Raw genomic sequence first — 17562 nt, 5'->3', positions numbered from 1 at the left:
GTAGGCCAGTGTCCCAAATGCTCAGTGAGCCTTATTTTTACCTCTTTCTTGCTTCCAAAGTGGACTATAGTTGCAGATTTAAAACTTTTGGGGTTTTTTGTCTTCAGTTTTCAGGGTACTTTCAGAAATCAACAGCAGCGGTATTTAACTGTTCTACTTACAGTTGCAGGTGGTTTGACATTACTGCTTTTTATTTGAAGTGTTTATTCTTTCTAGCAGCTTTACAACTTAATTAAAAGTCTCTTTAGAGATCTTAGTCATCCTCAGAACACCACATTCATGGTGTATTGTGTGATGGGTACATTTTATTCAACAAGTCATTTAAAGCTTCCTCAGAATGCTGGGTGAGCACGCAGCAGGTGACCTGCAGAGCATCAGTCCATGCCCCTGAAGAGCAGTGTGTAGTCTTTGCTTTGCTCTCTGGGGCTTCAGCTCACTTGTGTGTATCAGTGCATGCACACCAGTGTTTTATCTTTTATATTCAGTTACCTGCTCTCAAATCCGTACTGTAGGATTACTGCCCTTCTGCCCACAAAGTGGGTAAGTGTTCTCCTTTTCCTCTCCCCCACTGAAAGCAGGATAACCAGTGTTTTCTGACTAGAAATACTGACAGAGGAAAGGCTTGAACACTTGTTTCAGTTCAGCCTGGGCTGGTGACCCAGCTATTTTACAGTGAGGACATAAGCTCATTAGGTAGAGACATTCTTTACGTCTTCTGATCCTGTCCTGCAGCCCCACATGGGCTCTGCTGTCTCATCTAACAGCTGCTGCCTTTTGCCCTGTGCTCTCACCTTGGTTGTCCACATCTGCTGCACTTCATAGCATCCGAGCAGAGACCTCCATGAAATCCTCTTCTCTGCTTGCCACCAGCTGCCCTGACACAAATGTGCTGGTACAAGTCTCATGGTACATGGCACAACCCAGAATGCTGAGAAATAAATGTGAATTGACACTCTCTTGCTCAGTGGACAAGAAAAAAAGAAGCCAGCAAGCTGTGCTGTGAGGCGGTATAGTTGGCAAATGTATTTTTTTTGTTAACATATGCAACTGCTGGATGTTGCTTGTTTGCCTTCTCAACTGATTTATGTCCAGGTGAGCACTTACAGACAAACAAGAATTGCTCTTCTGCTCCTGCGTGGACGTGTCTTCCTGGTACAAGAAACATCCTGTGAGTGCACTCACTGCCACCCTGACTGTGAACACCTGAAAGCCGTGGGACATCCCACCAGAGACTATTGTGGTTTGTGTGGTGGTAGAGCACTACCGCAGATGATCTTAAGCTAAGCTTTAGCCTGGGTCTGGACAGTGACTGTTTTTTGGTTGGCTTATTTTATATATACATATCTATAGGTGCTAATGAAAGCAAAGCTCCCTTGTTGCAGACTTGGAGAGAACAGCGTTTCTACTCTGTTAGGTGGTTGCTTGCCAGCAGTTGTGTTGGGTTGCAGGTTTTTTTTTTTTTTGGTTGCTTTTTGACACATCTAGTTTCTAGTGACATGTAGTTTCTTTGTATTCTCTCCCATCCCTCCCTTGAGGTTAGTTTAAAACCTGTGCTTAAAAAACTTTATCTTCCGCATGTCTTAACACATGAGGTTTAGGGATTGATGTACAAAGCAGAGTACTGGGGAAAAAGAAACATGTACTGAAAACTGCTTTTAGATTCTGGAGCATTGCGGAATCCTACAGATGTGTAGAAAATCTTGCTGACTTCGAAGAAATTATGTAAAAGTTGGAATTTTTGAGTCTGTGTCACTAAAGTGAATTGGATGTTGGTAAGTTGGAAGAGGAGGTGAGCTTTATGTACAGCAGGAGAAGTAAGGGGAGGAAGAAAAGTCGACCTGGTCACTGAGCAAGGCTCATCAGGGAGAGGAAGGAGCGAGCAGCAAGTGCCAACTGTGACTGAGAAAGAAAAGATAAGTGAAGTCTCATGATGGAATAATCAAATAAGTTTAGAAGGTGCTATTTTTAAATGGATTACAGAAAAGCGGATTTTTCCATCATGGTATATTCTGCCAGATTTAACTTTTTCCTAAGGAAATTTTGCTACAACGGTGTCTGGCTTCATTCAAATTCCAGAGAAGGCTATGGATTTTGAAGGTTTTTTTTGTTTGGTTTTTTTTGGGAGTGATTTTGTTTGATTTTTGGTTGGTTGTGGGTTTTTTTTGAAAGCAGCAGGACAAATTGAAGACAGAAACCTTTGGCCTGCTAAAGTATCAGCTAATGTGTTAAGTATCAGACAGTGCATATGGGCATGACATAAAATAAATACTTCATTTTCCAGATAACCTAGATTAGAGATCATAAAATGGCGATCTGCAAACAGGTGGTGTTAGTTCTTATATCCACAGAGGTCTGTGGGTTTTGGTTTCTTTTTTGTTTCTTTTTTGTTGAGGAGTTTAGATGCCAGGGCTATAGAGTTACTGAAGAATTAATCCAGTAATTCTGTAACTTTGCTGCTAAAACACGAATATGCTTTCCGTCATCCATTGCTTCATAGGTAGAATACTAATTTTTACTTTTTTTCCTTCTTGCTTCTCAGATTAAGAGTATTTAATTCCTGCTAGCCTTGAGGTCCAAGACGGAATCCTTATAAAAATGCCTCCTAGCCTCATTTAACTCTTCAGTGTTAAAAAGTGTCAGTAAAAAGGTAGAAGACCTAAATTCCTTGCCGAACTTGGGCACTTCCACTTAATTCACCTGGAACTATTGCTTCCCTGTGATTTGATCTTTGAGCACACCACCACCTCCCTGCCCTCCCTTCTTTTACCTCCCGTTTAAAATTTGCAGCTCCTGGTCCTCTGCTACTTCTTCTTCCTGCAGCTGAGAAAGATAATCTGTTGATATACTGCATGCTCTCTGTTTAAAAACCAGCTTGTTTTTATGACCCCACACAGTTTTCTTTCAAGCAATGTGTTTAATATCTGTGTATCCAGCAAATGCAGTTTTGTGAGGGTTTTTTTCCCTGGCTGCTCTCCTTGCTTGGAAAAAGGATCTATCCAGAAGCGGTGAGGAGGAGGAATGAGATGCTTACCTCGCTTCAGTTTCTTGTTAATTATACAGTAAGGGATTTAGTTGAGAAAACCCAACCTGAATCTGTGTGTGAATTTTCCTTAGAGCCATAAAGACAGGACTTAAGAGCCCTATCTCTTGTATTTTGTCTATCAGCCTCAGAGTGTGAGGAGGAAAGTGTTACAACCTGTACAAGAGCCACTTAATCTCAATAGACTTTGCAGGAACCACATGACTCCTGTCACACCGTGCCCCAGAAACTGTAGCATTTCACCTAAAGACGTTGATTACTTCAGCCTTCAGGGCTAGTAGCAAAACCTTCTGTTTTTTTAAGAAAAAAGAAGCCTGCCAGATCATTGTGAATGTCATGTGGAATGTGGAAGTGAAGAGAGATAAGTAACCTTCCTCCATCCTTTCCCTCTGCAGACAGAAGCTCTGGGAGCTGCGCTTGGCTGCTTTGGGGAGGTTACGGAGATGTGGTGGTGGCATCTGTGAGGCAGGAGCCTACTCAGCTGGGCTTTCCAGCTGAAGAGCCCTTTGCAAAGACAAATATTTGCAGCACAAATTCCTTCGTGCAAGGTATTTGACCAAGTGGGCAGTTTCCTTCCTCCCATGTTTGGAAGGTGGAGGAGGTGGAGAGCAGGACTGGAGAGCTTTTCCAAGGGCACGCTTCTCAGAGATCCCTCTGAGGTGGGTGGCACAGGGGAACCTCTGTGGAAGTGAGAAGAGAACCTTTAAGCTCCTGTCCTGGTTTCAGCTGGCATGGAGTTAATTTTTCTTCTCAGCAGCTGGTGCAGTGCTGTGGTTTGGATTTGGTGTGAGAACAGTGTTGATAGCACACAGATCGTTTTGGTTGTTGCTTGGGAATGTTTATTCTGATTCAAGGACTTTTCAGTTTCTCAGGCCCTGCCAGCGAGAGGGCTGGAGGGGCACGGGGAATGGGAAGGGGACGCAGCCAGGACAGCTGATCCAAACTAGCCAAAGGGATATTCCATACCATGGGATGTCATGCTGAGTATATAAGCTGGGGGAAGAAGCAGCAGTGGGGGGGGGACATTTGGTGTTATGGTGTTTGTCTTCCCAAGTAACCGTCACGCATGTGGAGCCCGGCTTTCCTGGGGATGGCTGAACACCTGCCTGCCCATGGGAAGTGGTGAATGAATTCCTTGTGTTGCTTTGCTTGCGTGTGTGGCTTTTGCTTTTCCAATTAAACTGTCTTAATCTTAACCCACGAGTTCTCTCAGTTTCACTCTTTGATCTTCTCCCCTATCCCACTGAGGGGGGAGTGAGCCAGTGGCTGCATGGGGCTTAGTCACTGACCAGGGTTAAACTGTGACAGCTCCTAAATCACTTGAGCACTGCAGTATTTAATGCTTCAGTGGACCTTTTGTGTGTGTATGTGTGATGTACTGTAGATCCTGTATGTCATATATGTGAGAAGAGGCAGGGGGAGAGATCTTCTGTGTATTGAAGTGGGTGGACGAGACCTGGTTTGCTGCTGGTTAACTCTCCCCTGGGGGGTAATGCTGTGTTTTGTGAGGGGTTTCAGTCTCAGAGTCTGGAATGGGCTGCCGGGTATACATTTGGTGTAAACTAATCAACTGCTTAATACATTTCTAATCACCAAGCAGTGAAAGTGTTTTGCCTGGGCTGTATTTACCTGGTGATGGGCCTTCCAGTATCACCACCTAGATGAGGACTGTTCAGCTGGCTTTTGCTGGGGTGCGTGCAGTGCGCCAGCTCCAGTTCTTCTAAAGCACAGTGTTCCGTGTTGCCTTCATACCTGGAGAACGTAGCACCACCCAGTAGTTGCTCCCTGAAAGACCCTTGAACACTGTAAACTCTCTCTCTCAGGAATGTAGTGCATCTCTGATGTTTTAAGACTTCAGCAGAGTTCTTCTAAAAATACTTTTTACTCTAAGCTGGAGTCCACTGTTTGAGTAGCCCTGGTCTGGTAGCCCTGTTGCAGATTAGGACCTTCCTGGCCATTGCTGTCTTGATATTGATTAGGTATTGAAAATCATATTCCCTGTCGCAGAATGCATAAAGGATGCTGGCTACATAGCCTTTGGGTAGACAAAAAAAAATATGTTATCAGTCCTTGAAACTTCATGCAAAATGGGGGAAAAATATGCCATACAAAAGGTTTTATCTGTTTAAAAATAATATTGTCTTCTTCCCTCTCCCTCTTAGCCATCAGAAGAAGGAATGGGGTATTAAGAGGTGTAGCTGTTGTAAAAATCTTAGAACAAAAATTAAAAATTGGCACCAAACAACAGAATTTTTAAAAGTAATTTTCTCATTCACAGTACAGAATCCCCTAATGTCAAACCTACCTCTTAAGTCACCTCTACAAGGCTTGCTAGATCGTTAGCAAATTCTTGTGCGAATTAGTATAAATATCTGAAGAGGTATTTTGAAAGGGGGTGAGGAAGAAATATGTCCTCTTAGATACATGACTGCTAAGATTGATTTTGATCCACTTCTGCTGGCATGACTTCTTTTTGCTGCCAGTATTTGTATTGTCATACGTCACAGGGCTTATGCTTGGTTTATGGTTTTATTATTAGCAGTGCTGCACAATCTCTATTACAGAACATCTGGGGCATCGTGTAAATGTAGAGCATTCGTCAGTGTGTAGCATTAGAAGAATCCTAGATATTTAAGTAGGATTTGAGCTGGTTAACCAGCAGTGGCAAGAAAAGCATTCAGACTTACTGCTGCTGATACTGGCAGAGATGTACGTGTTAATGTCTGTAACGAAATCAAGCAGTCAGCAGTAGTGATGAAAGCTGCTTAATCCATCAAGAGACAGAAGGATTTCTTTATATATTTTAATATCCTCTGCTGCATTTCAGTTGATTTGTGTCAATGCTTCTATTATGGACCATCATCTTCTTTGCTATAATTATCACTCCAGGCTTTTTGTCATACACTAAAATGCTCCTTGCTTTTTCTCTTCTCAGTTTGTTTATTCAACACAATGTTACAGTGATCTTCACATGTAATGATAAAGTATCTGCTCATAATTTGGTTGTTTTTTGCCTGAGAAATCTTTTTAAAATGCCTTGCAGTTAAGATAAGTTCTATTTCAACCTTGTGGCATGTACTAAACGTATAATGATCCTCAGTTCAAAGGGTTGCATTGAATTTTTGTCTTTGTCCAGTTAGGTGGAGGACAAAAACAAACAGTGAAAGTTTCAGTGGGGAGAGGGAATGCACTTTACATGCAAAAACCCCATAGAAATGGAATTTCCTTTCTTTTCCTTGTGTCTGTTACCATCTCTTAGTGAAGATTTTTGCTCAGGTAGTGACTTCCTAGCCTGGAATATCTAGGCTGGGAAAGCACATTTCCTTTTCAAAGCAGTAATTTGTAAATGCACCCAAACTATAAGCAGTGCCTATACTGTCTTATTTCAAGTAGTATCTTATATTGGAGTAATTTTTACTTAGCTTAAATACTTGTTGGGTTTTACAGGTAATACCCAAGATTTGTAACAGAAAAAGCTTATCAAAATAGTTTTGCTGAGAAGGCATTTCTGATTCTCATAGTCCATCATACAGAAGTAAAGAGAAATTATTTGCAGTATGGCAACGAAACTACATGTTGGTGGAGAAAATCAGTAGCCTCATTAGTTTCAGAAATGTTGCCACTGAGGATTTACGTTTTTGTGCTTTAGCTGTTGCATTTTTATGTCTGTGCACGTGTATATACATATATATAGAATTATTTTTTTCCCCCAAACAAATTAGGATAGTTCTACTTGAGCTTTGATTTTGTGTGTGTGTGTGGTTTTGTTTGGTTTGGTTTGGTTTTTTTTTTATTTTGGAGAACGATTCACAGAGAAAAGTGTGTATCTGTATATGAAAAGGTTGTGTATGTACATATATGCATGTATAAAAGCTGTGGATGCTGCCTTGGTTGCAAAGAAATGAGCTGTTTTGAGTACGCAGAAGCTTTGAAATAGCAATGCCCCTTTTCCAGCTACTTATCCAGGAAAGGGTGGTATGAAGATTAAGTGGTGGATGACACATTCTTTACTTGCTGCTGTTAGCTGAGCTCAGTATCAGTGTTTGTTGCTGCAACGTAGAAGTAACAATGTCTGTTTGAGTGCATGTAGGACCTCTGTTGTCAATAATTCGGAAGTACAAATTCAGTCTTATGCAGGGGCACTCAATCACAGAATGGGTAAAACCATCAGCTTTGCTGTCTGTAAATGCAATTTTGATGTTGTTTTGATTATATGTGCATAGCTTTGTAGAGAAAGGGAAGGTTTACGTTTCTGTGTACTGTATGCATTTCTTAGAACACCCTTTCAAAAGTGAATGCATTTACATGAATGTTAAACTAACACTACTTGTTTCTTTTTGTTAAATTGCTATCTATCTGTTTGCAAGAGAGCAATGTCCCTGCAGTGGCATCAGTGCTTTTACTTTCTGGAGTGTTAGTGACAGGCAGATGCTTTTAAGTGCTTTGAGCATTACAAGAATTTATCACTTTAAGGTCATCATTTAATCAGGCAATCATAATGAAACTTGTGGGTTTTTTTCATTTTAATTACTTAAATGTGCTGTTCAGACCTGTTTGTACCTACCATGTGAAAGGAATAAAGTGTGAAGTCTTGGCTCCTGAAGCGAGGTCGGCAGAGACTCTTGTGAACGTGGCACTTTGAAATAGGCTGGTTGTTCAAGTGTCTCCCACTTAAATTTGGGAGCCCTGTGGCTCCTGTGGTAGTTGTGTGGCTACTTTGAGATTCTTTGTGGAGGATCTGTTGGCGTGTGTTGTGCTGGACCCAGACTTGAGACTGAACCTGTGAAGAGGTTTGAAGAGCCTGACCATGAGGCTTGGTTGCCCTCCTGCCTGGTGTCCCCGGCGCAGGGTTCCCAGCCGCAGCCCAGCACCTCGCTGCAGTCCTGCCCGCTGCTCCGCTCCTTCCCTGCGGCTGGCGGCTTCGCCCTCGCCCGGGGACTCAGTGTTACCTGTCCCTTCTAACTTCAAAGGTCTCACCTAACACTTCACTCTGAATTTGTCTCATTGCTGTTGGATTTCTGGGAGAAGTCCAGTGTTTCCCTGCAAATACCAAAGCTGCTACGAGGGAGTGGGGGTGTGAGAACGTATCTCTGATGGGACTTAGTCTCTGAAGTCACCTGTTTCATTCTGTGGAACAGCTATGCTGTTGATGGGTCCTGGGGTTTGTGTAGATTTAAAAGCAGTTTATTCTCCTTCACCAAGCGTACCGAGGGAACTATTTGTGCTGCATGCACGGCTTCGTGCAAACCTCACCCTAGGTGGCTTTGCTTGACGTTGTGGAAGCACAGCTTGTGTTGATATGTCGCACTGTGGGTATTCGCCTCTCTTAATAATTTTTTTAATATTTTTGGTATTTGATATTTTATCAGCCATGATTTTGATACTTTTATATTTGATGCTTGATACAGTGAATATACTTTCTGAATATGCAGTGTATTTCTGGGGTTAGTGATTAGACTACTCCAGAGCTACTCATAATGATTAGGAACCGTTTCTCCGTCTGCCCCAGCTGTTTTCAAAGCTGTGCCTGGAGAGTGTACTGGGTGTACTGGGGTTCATGAGGCAAGAGTGATTTCCTTCCATTCCAAGAGGAAGCATCGCTTGGGATGGAGTGAAAGCCATTTGGGGGTGTCTGTATCCCTCCTTCCCTCCAGCCCTTCCTGTTCACATGGGAAACAGAAGAAGGTTCCCAGGAGGTGCTCCTCTACCACCGTTTTGCTGATTGTTCGTTTGCAACTGGTGACCTGTGGATTTGGAAAATGTTCTTCCAGGCTCTGCATTCTGAGCTAGGAGTCATTCAAAATAGATGCATTTGCTCAAATTACCTCGAAAGACATGAACCTGATGAGCAGGTACTCTCTTCTCTTCTCCCCTCCTCTCTCCATCACGTGCTTTTGGGGAGAAGAGCTGAAGGAAATACATAGGTAGTCAATTCTGAGTTACTCAGCTAGGTAGGAAGGGACCCTATTTCCAAATATTTTTCAGCGTATTTAGATCACTTGTGGCAGCTGAGGTCAATGGTGCCACTTGCATGAGGAAACTATGAAAACGTTTCCCAAAGTATTCTTTGTGATGAGAGCAGCAGGAAGAGGGGATGGAGTATATGTAATGCCCTGGAGAAAAACATGGAAATAAGAAAAAAAACTTGGAAACAGAATTCTGATTTTTACTTCAAGATTTGCGCTTTTTGTCTGTTTGAATTCTTTTCAAAGTGAATCGTAAAAATCTTAAGTTGTTAAACAGGGAGACCAAACATGTTTGTTTCGTTTTTGCTGGAGCTCGATGGCAGTAGCGAAGGACTTACACAGAGGACCCACAGCTTATTTGTGGAAATACAGCTGGATGTAGGAGGGCCGGAAGATGATTTTATTTTTAAAGGTAACATGCCGAACTTCAGTAGGTAGTGTTTTATGTTGAAGTACTAAAGAAAAATAAATCTGCTTTTACATACAAATATCTCTGATTACTTTCTGGCAATCTGAAATAGCGTACTAGCACTTATTTGGGACCCGTCAATTTGGATAGTATTTCAAATTACCTGGCTTTAGTGTGAGGGAGGCTTGTTCTGCTCCCATGAGTGTACATGACGGGTGGATACACTTGCACGTTCACTTCCTCCTTCCCTTGCTTGCCCTCCCCGTGTACTTTCTGCCATCCCAGATTGTGGGCATGTATCGATCAGGTTACAGGAGGTTCAGATTTTGGTTGGTTTTTAGGACAGTTCTTGCACATAGAGAGTCTATTTTTTGATGGGCAGAGGCTGATAAAGATCAGTCCAAGGATAGTTGAGTAGTCTAGGATCAGGAAGACTAGCATGCAGCAGGAGGGGGAAACGGGGGGTGAAAAAGCACAAACTGGCTTTGCCGTGATAGCCGTTTACGTGGATGTGAAGCAGTCTTGCATGTTGAAATGTCTTGAAAGATACTAAGGTAACTCCTTGCAATAGCAAGTTGCTGAATGTAATGAGGCAGTGATTTCAGTGTAGATGCAGTACAGTTGTTGACAATTTTGTTCCTTTTTTTTTTCTTCTGCAGATATTCCTGAAATACCAGAAAGCATCTCATTCTGCAGAGCACTACAGGTAGCAGATTTCAGTGGGAATCCACTGACTAGGTAACTTCCACCTTCTTCTTAGTACCTGCTGTACCAGAATTATAATCTTGCTGTAACAATTACAATTTTAAATAAGCCCTTAAAAATTGTGATCTAGGATCTCTATGAAATCTTGCCAAGAGTGTCTGTCTCTGTCAGGGACCGCAGCAAAAGTTCAGATCTGTTTCATCCCCTGGGAGGGGATGAAATTTGTTAGCTAACCAGGAAAAATGTAAATCTGATTGTCTCTCAAGTAATTTTCATTTCTCTTCTTAAATGCATAGGAAAAGCATGCTCATACTTGGGAGAGATAAGGCAGTGGGTAGCACGAATGCATTGGCACAAACCCAGGTGCCTGATGATTTGGAACAGACTTTACATCAGCCGCTGCAGATAATGGCTTTTACTAATGATTAAAGCTTGGACTAGTGTTTCATCACCCTCTCATCAATTGGGACACAGTGACATGCAGTAACATGTGGCAAAAATGCATTGCATATGTTGGTGGCTGCTACAGCTGCTGCCAGTCCACGTTCTGATGAGGGGATTGGGGATTACGCACACTTTCAGTATAGAGGAGGAGTTTTGTTTACATTTCTCTGTTCCATTTGCTGAAGGACTTGGAATTTATCTAGCAAAATGGGGCTGGAGATAGCAAGGAAGAAGTGATCTGCTAGTTAAGGCCTTTGAATAATGTTTGGAGAACTCTTTCCTAAACCAGCCGGTGCCACAGAGCTCCTTTGTGATGCTCTGCAATTTACATAAGCCAGAGTATTCACAGTGGGTGCTTGCTGACCTGCTTTGCTTTGCGCTGAGATGGTCTAGCAATACTTGCACAATTAGCCGGCTGGCTAGGATGCAGTACTGCTAACAAGCAAGAGAGTGTCTGTAATATCTCAAGCCGCTCCAGTGGTTTTGCAGGATGGCTTCTCCACGTGTACAGCTGAGATTCTTCAGAAGTGCACTTTGAATATTGCCCATAGTGCATCCTAAGTTCTGTGGAAAGGCACATCTCTAAGCATTAAAGGGATGCTTGTGATCTTAATCCCTGTGCCTCTGTAACCCATTTATATAGTGAGGATAATAATACCACAAAAATCCAGTAAAGCAAACTGAGGCTGAACTGATGTTTAGATATGCAAGTGGTGAGGGTCACCAAAGAGCTTTTTCCCAGGCATCAGTGTGCACTACATAAAGCTCGGAAAAGCTCAGAGCTGCACCTCGTGGTACTGAAATCAAAATTGTTTGTAGTAGTGTGCTAGTTATCCTTCTCCATTTTCTGTGCTGAATAAGGCCTGGGGCCCAAGTAATGTGTTTGCTTAAGCAGTAAGTGTAATGCACAGCTACAGCTGAGTGGAATTAACAAAAGAGTGGAAAGGCTTTTTGATGGGATGAAATAGATCTCGTAACTCTTTGTTGGCAATTCAAGGGAATTTTAAAAATTCTTGATGAAGTGGCTCCAAAGTGTATGTGTGTCCTGGAAAACATCACTCCAAGCAGCTTACTAAGTTAGAAAACACAGATACCAAAAGCTGTTGAGACACAGTTGCCAGGTATTTTCTTTGATGAGATCCAGAATTTCAGTCTTACCAGCATGTAGCTTTTGGTGTTAATTTGCCCAGGCAGAGTGGGAAAGTCTAGTAGTGATTTCCTTTTTTGTGTGATATCCTGGAACTTTTTTTATCCATTAATTCTTGTCCTTTCTTCCTCTAAGCTTAAAAGCCAGTTGGAGATCTTCCCAGTCAATGTCCTACCATAATACAGTATGCTGCCTCATTGTTGAACTTAATGATTGATGAACCCGCAGCATTGAAAGTAGCTGACAGACCATTTTTCCAGGTGTTTTCAGCAGATTTCAGGTTTATATTAATAAAAAGCAGCCACATTTATTGTAGATTAGACTGGGAATCCACTATATGCTGCAGATAGAATAGTTCTAGTGGGGAGGGACCTACCAATGATCATCTAGTCCAGCTATCTGTCCACTTCAGGAGTGACCAAAAGATAATCAGACCATTTAACTGCAGCTGAAACCTGTTAGTGCCTAAGCGGTAATGAATAGTTACAGTAGAGCTCATGTTTTGGAGATATCGAGCATGTTCTGTTAAAAAGGTCCAGAAAATGACAAACAGTGCAGTACGGAGTTGAGCACATGAAAAGTCCTCCTTACCCCCCATTGTAATTTGCCGTTTCCTCATCACGCGCAGTTGTCTTTACCTGTAGGTACACATCTCCTTTTGGCTAGCTGCCTGCAGATTGTGCCATGTGCCCTGAGCTGGGTGATGAGGAGAGCAGGAACCAAACCAAATGCTATAGCTTGAGCTTAGGTTGCATTTTCTGGGGGTCAAGCAGAAGTTGGATGGATGGACCAGGGGCTTCTCCTCCTTTTGTCTCGTCACCTGTTTTGCCCCACCTTGTTTTCTGTGCAACTGCAAACTTGAGCTGCTTGGTGCAACCCAGCTGCCAGTGAGCAGTGAGTGGTACAGGAATCGGTCTGTGTGAGGGGAGGGGGGCGCTGAGCCTTGCAGAAGACTGGCTGGGTGATGGACCAAAAAGCTTTGGGAACTTTGAGAGCGTTTTGCATATGTCTGCATTTTATAGCATAAGATGGGAGGTGTTACATACTGTTGTGCTGTGAACCAGTAAATGTGAAATGCTGTAACAGGGGAACATTGTCTTCATAGTGAACAGACTGTTTCTTCAAAAAGCAGAAATTGAAGAGCAGTGTAGTAGCTAATGTGAAATGGCCATGCTCTCAGCATGTATGTAACTGAAGCCTGAATAAAAATAATTCAATTATTGTACCATTTAGGTGTAAATGAAATATTACAGGATATTAGTACAGGAAAATAGTAGTAAAAAAGGGTTTTTTTTATTATGTTTGTTATTTTTAAATTTGTTAAAATGCTTAAAAATGTTCTCAAGCCCTATACCTTTTTAAAGTTGCAAACTAGGGGCAGGGAACGGGGGGGAGTGTTAGGAGACAGGGGTATTACCTGTTCTTTGACACAGAAGAAACTGTAAAGTCTCTAAGCCATGGGTGGTTGTTTGTTTTTTTTTCTTACTATGATCCTTAGAATTTTCTGAGAGTCATGCTGAAGTCTGGGCATGCCTCCCTCTGTGTGTATTTGCTAAATAGACTTTTTTTTTTTTCCCCCCACTGCACGTTCTCTTTTCCAGTATGTATTACATGAATGTGAATGTTTCTGCTCTAAGTCCTTGATTTGAATTAATATCCCCATAGGTTGCCTGAAAGCTTTCCTGAATTACAGAATCTAACGTGTCTTTCAGTAAACGACATCTCTCTGCAAGCACTACCTGAAAACATTGGGAAGTAAGTTCTTCATACTTTATTACTATTTTAATTTATTTTCTGTTTATTATTATGCCTATTGTATAAATGACTTACATCACTGTATGTAATATATCTGTGAAGTTATTTACAGATCTGCATTTATTTTTATGTTCTTTCCATTCTGAGGGATCTGTTAAGAAAAATAACTTCGCATTTTCACTTGAAATTAGCAGAAGCATGTGTGTGTTTCAACTCTGTTCTCTGTGATTTGGAGTAACTTGGAATTTTAGGTACAAAATTAACTAGGTGTTTTGTGATGCAAATCTGACCTTTTGCTTTCCTTCATTGTAGTAGCCCATTGATCCGTTATTGTGAACTTGTCAGATGGCTTGCAGCTTAGCTCAACACCGGGCGGTTGTTGGCAGAAGAACAGATGGGTAAAAGCTGGCTGTGATCAGGATAGAAATTAGAAGGTTCCAAACTACAGGAGCAGTCTGATCCTGAAAAAAACTCCAGTGGGAGCTGTGGAGATGAAAACTCAAAGGCATAGATCTTAAGATGAAATTTGATAAGCTTTTAATATGTGTTTAACTCTAGAAGGTAGCACAGGGTTGCAAGGACAGACTTCCAAAGTAGACACATGTGGAAAGTCAAGTGAACATTGTTTATCTGTCTCATTTGTACTGAAATAAAACATCCACACTTGCAGAAGGGAAATCTCTCTCCTCTGAGTAGACAGCAGGGTACCTCTTCCAGTTTGAAGGAGAAGAGGTAATTACATGTATCCTCACTCGAATATGTGAGAATGGCTGTGCTGGTTCAGATCAAAGGCTCATCTAGCCCAGCTTACTTCTACAGTTGCCGTAAGTAGATGCCTAGTGAGGAATAAGAAGAATAGTGTGTTTGCTTACGCTTTCCATCCCCTGACTATTCCTGGTTCACAGGATTTCCAGAGCTTTGGATGTTGGTTTGTCTGATTGGTAACCCATAATTAATTTCTCTTCCAGGTATTTGTACAGGTTCTCCTTGAGATTGTGTAGACATCTTTAGCATTTTCCCCTGGCAAATAGCGGCACAGGTCTATTACCCGTTGCATTCATTGACTTCTTGCTGTTTTTGTTTTTTTTTTTTTTTTTTGAGACTGGCTCTACCTACCTTGCCTGTGATCCCTAGTATTGGAAGAGGCAGTGAGCAGCTGATCCCTATGTACTTGATCAGCTGTCAGTACCTTTGTAGTTTTCTCCTGTATCCCCATATCCCCAGCTGCTTTTTTGGAGGCTGAAGAATCTAACTTGCTATTCCAGCTTTAACTCTGGAGAAGTTATAGTTTGTTACTTTTCCTGGGAAACATACCATTTTAGAAATTTCTTGCAGCACCTGATTGTTCTCTTTTCTTTTTTTCATGCCCCCCCCCCCCCTTTTTTTTTTTTCTTTTAAACCTGCACCTACCTTTATGATTACCTTGCCCATATTGTTGTTCTAAGTTGCCATGTACTGAACCACTTCCATCTTACTTCAGAAAGCTGTGGTAACTCGGAAGTTGAGTCACGAGTATTGGTAGAGACCTATTAATCTTGGACATCCATTCATAAAGTGAAATATTTCTAACACACATTCTTTAGGGAGTCAGTATAGTCCCTAACAGTAAAACCCAACTGTTTCTAAACAGAGGAGTCCTCCAGAAAGGATCTTATTAGTAAGAGCTCCTGCAATGTAGTCAAGTTCAGACCGGCATTGCTTTAGCCATTTCCCATGGGTATGAAAGCTGTCAGCTGGCACCACTCCAGCAGCAACAGAAGTGGAGGATGTCTTTTGAAACGATCCACAAGCACTAACAGGTACAGCTAACATGTGCCCGGTGACTGTGGCAAAGTCTTACCTAAAAATTCCATGGGCTGGGACTTTTGTGACATTCTTCCTTTTCTTTAAAAGTTAACAAAACTTTTCATGCAGCTTTTTTGTAGCGCTAGCAGTAAGAACAGGCTTGTTCAGGCTTTGCAGTTACTGAAAACCAAGGCCAAAAATCTGGGATCTTGCCTGATTCTGAAAATGAATACAAGAAATGTGACAAGCTGAAGCGATTCCCAAAGCGTGAGGTGGACTGCAGCTTTGCAGACAGTAGCTAGAAGAAGGTTGCTGGCTACCCTGAGAGGTCACTTCGTAGTGTGGGTGGCGATAGCCTCTGTTTTGGAGCAAATGACTGGGAACAACTGCAGCTAAAATGAAGATACCAGACATTTGTGGAGATGTCAGTATGTGAAGCTGTGCAAGAATAAGGGTAAAATTTTACCTATTGTTGATCCTAAGGTCCTAAGATTATTGGTCCAGAGATATGCTATGAGAGTATTTCATCCCTGCGTGAGCTGTTGTAACCTGGCCTCCCTCAAGGTCTGTATGCAATTCCCAATATTGAAGCTAAAATGCAGAGGTCCTCACTTACTTTGAGAAGAGCCAAGTGCTTGTTCTGGTGCTCTTGGTGAGTTCTGCTGCGTGGCTAGACTTCTGTTCAAGTCTGACCAGTCTGCTTTGATTTGGAAAGGGCTTCCAGGTTACCTGTCTAGGATATGAATACTGTATTTTTACAAACACGCTTAAATCTCATTAGTAGAAATTTCTGCTGTCAGATTTGTGTGGAAAGAAGCAGAGACAAATGTGTGGGGCTCTTGTCTTTGGCTCAGCAGGTATTCATGGTATGGCATGGGAATATGGCAATTGGGAAGTCGACGGTAAGCTTGGACGAAAGATGTATGCTTTCCAACTCAGAAGAATATTAATGTAGCATGAGTGTATTCTGTCGAAAATGCAAGTATTCCTGAAGTCTGTTGGGGAGTGTCTTGGTGACAGAGAGAAAGGTATCCTGACTTGTTCCCCTTGGAAATTACTGGGAGGTCTTGTTTGTACCTAGTTAGAACTGTAATCTGAAGTCCTTATGGCTTACTTGCCTCTGAGAGTGATTTCTATCAAATTTTTAGCATTAGATCTGTAAGTAATAGACTTATTTTTTTTCAGTCTGGCTAACAAGTGCGGCTTTCCTTTTCTAGTTCACAAAATTGTCATCATTTATTGCGTGTGAATTTGGCAGTGCATCTGACCACCTTGTGTTTGATAAAAGCAGTGAAATGCTCTGTGGCTTCTCCAAAGGTTGCTTACTTGTGCTCTTCATTCCCATCTCTGTTTTTTTTCCCTCTGCACTTGCTGGACTGAAAAAATGCTAGGAGTCAGAAAGTAATGCTAATTTTGTCTTTCTGGCTGAACAGACCAAGTAAGGCTCTCAAAGGTGTTTGGATATGTTTGCAAATGCCTTACTGGAGTTTCTCTGTGCTTTGGATAATAATCCATGGTGGTGTTTGATGGAATAGTCTGGACCTGTGTGCTCTATATGAGATCTGTGAAGTAGTGAGCAACAAAATACGTACTGGTGGTTTGTTCTACTATAGTTGTGCTTGTTTTGGCAAAACCTCGAAGTCCCTGTACTTGCTCCCAGTCTTCTGGCCACTGGAATATGTGAAAACTTGGAGAAATGCATCCTAAATTCTTAGGGTCTTACGCTCTTGTCTGGGAAACTGTCTAATAAAGGCAGTGAAATCTCTAATTCATCTTCATGTAGTACAGGGATCAGTATGCACTTAGTGTCTCTTTCTTGTTTTTGTTTTTATTAAGCTACCTACTTAAAATGTTGTGGCACTGCAGATTTGCCCTACTGTCTTAAATGGGGAAAGCAACAAAGTAATGGCAATATTTTTGAAGCAGCAGTACTTTGAAAGTTAGTTAGGAAGTTCTTCCTAATGGCAGATAGTAGACTTTAATTGCTTTGCAGTGAACCATTGGTAGAAGCGCATCTTCCTCATGAATTCAGCTATCCAGTCCATTTTTCACATTGTTTGATGTATAAGATGAATGCCAATGTCCATCTTCACTGTCCCAGGCCAACGTCTGAACCATCTTCAGGCCACTGATGCATAGAGTTGCTGTTAATATTTTTACTGTGCTGTTAAGTGTTCTTTTGCATAAACCTTTTATATTTTTCTTGTCCTTTTTGTTGTCAAAAGGGTCCCAACTGGATGTTTGAAGAACATAGGCAAGGCCTCCCTTGAATCTTTTGTCTTACTTCTTTCTTGCTCAGTGTATGTCAACT

General features: G+C 41.8%; 1 protein-coding gene across 5 annotated transcripts in view; it reads left to right on the top strand.

Moving 5' to 3' along the window:
* The window catches only part of LRRC1 (leucine rich repeat containing 1), a 235355-nt gene that overhangs the window by 21570 nt on the left and 196223 nt on the right, over positions 1–17562 (top strand). For all 5 annotated transcript variants that reach the window (XM_040598663.1, XM_040598662.1, XM_040598661.1 and 2 more), the window contains exons 3-4: positions 10075–10153; positions 13377–13466. In XM_040598663.1, the coding sequence (XP_040454597.1) occupies positions 10075–10153; positions 13377–13466 (169 nt within the window). The remainder of the gene's footprint in view (positions 1–10074; positions 10154–13376; positions 13467–17562) is intronic.

The sequence above is a fragment of the Falco naumanni genome, chromosome 6 (assembly GCF_017639655.2).
Source record: "Falco naumanni isolate bFalNau1 chromosome 6, bFalNau1.pat, whole genome shotgun sequence".
Classification (NCBI taxonomy): Eukaryota; Metazoa; Chordata; class Aves; order Falconiformes; family Falconidae; genus Falco; species Falco naumanni.
This window is presented reverse-complemented; position numbering and strand designations above follow the sequence as displayed.